Genomic DNA, 5,507 nt, shown 5'->3' with positions numbered 1-5,507 from the left:
AGGCAACAGTGCTGCTTTTTGATTAGTTATTCAAAATAAAATGAATGTGCAGCAATTTTGATATTTCTTTAATCATTTTTAGTCGATTTTCCAACAAGAAATTTCAACATTTTCTGTTTCCAGTGTCTCAAATGTGACTATTTGCTGCTTCTTTGGTGACAATAAGGTGAATATTTTAAGTAGAGCTGCGATTATTAAAAATTTTGATAATCGATTATTGGTTTAAGTAGAGTAAGAAACAAAGTCTAAATCCACTGATGTCAGCTTCTTAAATGTGAATATTTTCTGTCTTCGTCTGACAGTAAATGAAATATCTTTGGGTTGTAGCTTTGGTAAACACTGATCCACATTTTTTTTACTATTTTTTACTGTTTTTAACAAACAGATTTTTAAAGAAAATGGGTTAATCAAAAACCAAACTAATCATATGTTTGAGCTTGAGACGTTATGGCCAAACTTTGACAAAATCAGCATACTGAAAATATCTGTTTATTTTAGGCTCTGAGAACTTTCCAGGTGTTTTTTTCCCCCATAATTTCTTACAATTTTAAATTTAACAATTAATTGATTAAATGAGAAAATGAAAGAATAACAAATTAAACAAATAACAAATTAAAATGCTTGGTACTTGCAGCTGTAGCCATACATGCTTAAGCAGTAAAAGTTACTTGATTAAAGTTTGTAAATTTAAACACACGCCGCTCCTTTACGTGATGCTCATGCACTGTTACCTTGTTCTGACACTTTCTTTTTATTGTTTTCAGGAGCAGATGTGTTTGATTTTGAGGGGAAGATGTCTCAGAAAGCAACAACTCCAGCCTCCTCGCTCGTAGCCCTTCACTCAGACTCACACAAACAGAGCATCCTGAGCAAATTCAACAAACTCAGGAAAAGGGAGCTGCTGTGCGACATCACTCTGGTTGTAGAGGACGTGCACTTCAAGGCGCACAAAGCCCTGCTGGCAGCGAGCAGCGAGTACTTCTCCCTCATGTTCACGTCCGAGGATCAGATCCGTCAGTCCACCTACCGGCTGGACGGCATGGCGGCGAAGATGTTTGCTGCAGTGCTGGAGTTCATCTACAGCGCTCAGGTTTCCGTGGAGGAGGGCGCCACCGAGCAGCTCCTGGCCACGGCTCACCTCATGGAAGTCAGTGACCTCGTCAAAGTGCTCTCTGAGCTCACAAAGAGGTCAGAGGTCACAGCATTAAAAACAGACAAAGCCGAGGTGGCAGATCTGTTGAAATGCAAAAGAGGACGGCCGAAGAAGAACGTAGTTGCTCCTGAAATACAGCAGGAAGGTAAAAGTGCAGCATGTGACAGCTCAGAGGACGTGCAGGCCGGAGATGATGGAGAGTCGCAACCTAAAGACGATGCAGATTATGACCCCAGAGCACATCAGAGCCGCCAGAGCAAACGCAAAGTCAGGCCACCGGTTAAATATCAGGGCTACAAGGTGGGCAGTGACACAGCAGCAGGAAGCAAAGAGCCTGGAAAGAGGGGCAGGAGGAGGAAATACCCAAACGCTGAGGCACGGTGTGAGGACTGTGGAAAGGTGTTCAAGAACCCCCTGTTTTTAAAGATTCACCAGAGGACTCACACAGGTAATCTGTTAGTCAGGTACGCTTGTTTAAGAAGTAATGCTGTAGGATCATGAGCTCCAGAGTTAGTCACGTATATTTATTTAGTAAATGATACTGTAAGATCATAGCCTTAATCTGTACATCAGTATGATATATTTGTATAATACTGTGGCATTATAGGTGTCATATTTAAATTAGTTGGGTATATTTAAAATAATTAATGTAGGATCGTAATCTTAGTATTTTAATTAGTGAGATATATTGATTTGATATATGATACTGTGGGATCAAAGTCTGAATAGTTAAATGACCCTTGTATATTTATATAATATATTATACTGTATCTTCAAAGCCTTAATATTTAAATTAGTTGACTATATTTAGATACAATACTATAAGATCATAGCCCTAATATTTACATTAGTCAGGTATATTTGCATTATAAATTATACTGTAGGATCATAAACCTAATATTTAAGATAGTCAGATATAGTTTTATAATATGTTATACTATGGGATCATAATCCTAATATTTATGGTAATGAGGTATAGCTATATAATATATAATTCTATAGGATAATAGCTTCAATATTTACATTAGTCAGATATATTTATGTAATACATAATTTTGTGTTTTTAAGCTTGTCAGGTATTTTTGTAACATTCATTTTATTTCTCTGTTGAAGAGAATTTAGGTTTAACGTCTGTTTCAAACTTTATCAACTCTGAATTGACTTATGTGAGTTATACGGTGTGTTCTAGAGGTTAAAGGGGATTTTATTACAGAATGGTCTTCTTTTATAGTTTTGACCATTATTTCAAATATTTCCCAAAATGTAAATATACTAATGTCTGACAATGTATGTCATATTTTTGGATTGTTCAAAAAGAGCAAATATGTCTCATGATGAGGGTTTAATGTATAAAAACAACAGCCAGCATCCATCACAGACGACTGATCCTATCAGGAGAAGGAGCCAAATCAAATCACCCATGTCTGTACTGCTCATATCAAATCACCTGACTTAACTCACTTCTTTCTTTGTCCCAGGAGAGAAGCCTTTCCAGTGTCTGGTTTGTGGGAAGCGTTTCACCCAGAAGCACACTCTGCTGGCCCACCAGCGAATGCACACCGGAGAAAAACCGTTCGTCTGCAGCATCTGCTCCAAAGCGCTTTCCACCAAACACTCCCTGCAGGAGCACATGAACCTCCATGAAGGTAGGATCTGATGAAGTGAGCTACCACTTGTCTTGTTTGGTAGCTTCCAACTAGTATCTCCTGGTAGCTTCTCTAAAATCAGTTTTCAGAGAAGAATTGCCTCAAAAGTTCTGCATATTTTGGCACTAATTCAATGAGAAATGAGGAAAGTGTTACGGTACTTATTGAAAAGAAGCTTGAAATACTTCAGTTTAAACAAACAGGAAAACTATGTAGTCGGCAAGTGAAGATAGTAAATTGACTGTTTCTTAGTAAAACAAATAACAACATTTTTGATTCTTTGGACTTTGAGCTGCTATATTGTGGATAAACATGGAAATCAGTAAATATTTATTTAATTAACAGTCACGCTGCATATTGGTGAATCTGCAGCTGATTTAATGATCAGTGACTCAACATTTATACAAACATACCAGCAGTGGAAGAAGTATTCAGATTATTTACTGAGTTAAAAGTACTAATGCTGCAGTATAAAAATACTACATCACAAGTACAAGTTCTCAATTTAAAAAAAAAATCCTGCCTAAGTAGAAGTACATAAGTATAAGTGGCAAAATCTATCTAAAGTATTAAAGTAAAAGTACTTGTTTGGTCGCTCTGACTCATATATTATTACATACGACATCGTCAGATCATTCATAGTGAAGCGTCAGTGTGTCGGCAGCTTGTTGCTGTTAGAGCTGCTGCAGTTTTAACTATTTTATGTAAAGTTTTGTTTAAAAGGACAGCAGATAAATGTGAGGACTCCAAACAAGAGAACAGACTAAAAAAGTGATATTGAAAATGTTTGATTGTTGCTAAGATATTAGACCATTTGAACATTTATTGTAATGAAACCATGTGAGAAGTTTAAAAGAAAAAAATCAGCCTTGAAGCTTATAGACATGTGAAAATGTGACCACACGCTGCTTTTTGTGAGAAGCCAAAGCGTTTCAAAACCACTGAATGTTGTGTTTTAAATGATTGTTAATATAAATATTGTGTAAAATTTTCATCTTTAAAGTACCTAAAGCTGTCGGATAAATACTCAAAGTACAGGTACCTGAAAATTGTACTGAAGTAACAGTGTTCAATACATAAATCTGCATGACAGGACTGAAAAATAACAACATGATGCAACGTGACACATTTGTTAGCCACTGGACCTTTAAAACCGGAGTACAGCACGACTAACACTTCTTCCATTTCCTGTTTTGTACAATTAATACCAAACTATGAAGGCCTTTTTTGAAAGTTGTCCTAGTATCTTACTACTAAATGCCAGCAAATCTCAGGAAATGTGAGTAAAGTTTCCTGAACATTAGCTGTAAAAACATATATTTGCTGATAATTACCCTTCTCCCATCATTACTGTTTAAGAAGACGAGCTAATATTGGTGAATTTTAAACTGTTAACGTTTATTCCCATTAACCATCACATTCTATTGTCTGTCAGTGTCTTGTTCTCTGCTCCAAGTTTTTTCTATTTTACTTGTTTTCTTAGGAGAGAAATCCTTCAACTGTGATAAATGTGGAAAGACCTTCACTCAGAAGAAGCAACTTAAAAGCCATTATAGAGTTCATACAGGTAGGAAACAAAACACGGCAATAGCAGACGTGTCATTCAGTCCAGTCACTCTGAAGGTTGAATAATGTATTCTTTATTGTTTAACTCAAGGTAAATCATTACCAGAATGTGCTCAGTGTCATCACAAGTTTATGGATGCAGCTCAACTGAAAAAGCACCTGAGAACTCATACAGGTAAAACCAAACAATTCAAAATCATCTTTTAGCAAATGAATAGTGTGAATGATATGAACAGTGTCTGTTCTCACAGGAGAGAAGCCGTTCACCTGTGAGATCTGTGGGAAATGTTTTACAGCCAAGAGCACGCTGCAGACTCACATCAGAATTCACAGGTGAGTGATGAAACCTATGTATGCGATACAAGTTTAACATTCAAACACTAATGTTAAGAGGTGAAATAAACATTTAATAAGCCGGCAGCAGCTTTTTACCACATTTCAGTATTGGACCAAAAACACCACACAGACCAAAAGAGACAGTTTTTATGCCGCAAACATAAAACTTTTATGATTTACTTTGCTCTGCAGTTATTACAAATTGGCATGTCAATGAAAATAAAACCTTTTTTGACATGAAGACAGACTTTATAACGGAGGATAAATGAGACTCAATTAAAAATGTAAAATAGTTTTTGACAAAACCTAAACAGGAGCTAAAGTTTGTTGATTCCAGCTGAGTGTAGTCGTCTTTCCTCTGAGTGTGGTACATACCTGCAGCATCAGACAGCAGAAGGATCTACATCTTTTTCCACATGTGGATTATCAGCAGGTTAGTTATTCATAATTTTCCTCTTCATCAAGGATCTCCAACTCCGGTCCTCGTGAGCTACTGTCCTGCAGGTTTTAGACGTTTCTGTACTGCAACACACCGGATTCAAATTAATGGATCTTCAACAGCTTCTACACAAGTCTGTTAATGATCCATTAGTTTGAGTCCGGTGTGTTGCAGTACGGAAACGTCTAAAACCTGCAGGACAGTAGCTGACGAGGACCGGAGTTGGAGATCCCTGCCCTGCATGGAGACAGGATCGATCACAATCTAACAGTAAATCAATGCACTTTTGTGAGCGGTCACACACAGAATCAAAGTTTATAAGCTGCAGTCAAATCATTTGTTTTGTAGATCTGGATTTTGTCTTTTG

At 36.9% G+C, this 5,507-nt stretch overlaps 2 protein-coding genes across 3 annotated transcripts in view; one reads left to right on the top strand and one right to left on the bottom strand.

The window, feature by feature from the left end:
• The window catches only part of ddo (D-aspartate oxidase), an 18,656-nt gene extending 15,948 nt beyond the window's left edge, over positions 1–2,708 (bottom strand). Inside the window, exon 1 of one of the 2 annotated variants that reach the window (XM_008291241.1) lies at positions 2,615–2,708. The gene's annotated coding sequence lies outside the window, so the exon portion shown is untranslated. The remainder of the gene's footprint in view (positions 1–2,614) is intronic. The other variant, XM_008291243.1, reaches the window with a different exon arrangement.
• zbtb24 (zinc finger and BTB domain containing 24) overlaps positions 782–5,507 on the top strand; it is a 6,619-nt gene continuing 1,893 nt past the window's right edge. The window contains exons 1-5 of the mRNA XM_008291245.1: positions 782–1,601; positions 2,632–2,799; positions 4,283–4,366; positions 4,457–4,540; positions 4,617–4,698. Coding sequence (XP_008289467.1) covers positions 794–1,601; positions 2,632–2,799; positions 4,283–4,366; positions 4,457–4,540; positions 4,617–4,698 — 1,226 coding nt within the window. The 5' untranslated portion in view covers positions 782–793. The remainder of the gene's footprint in view (positions 1,602–2,631; positions 2,800–4,282; positions 4,367–4,456; positions 4,541–4,616; positions 4,699–5,507) is intronic.

Source organism: Stegastes partitus, unplaced genomic scaffold, assembly GCF_000690725.1.
Source record: "Stegastes partitus isolate 25-593 unplaced genomic scaffold, Stegastes_partitus-1.0.2 Scaffold727, whole genome shotgun sequence".
Classification (NCBI taxonomy): Eukaryota; Metazoa; Chordata; class Actinopteri; family Pomacentridae; genus Stegastes; species Stegastes partitus.
The sequence above is the reverse complement of the archived record's forward strand: the minus strand, read 5'-3'. Positions and strand labels throughout refer to the sequence as shown.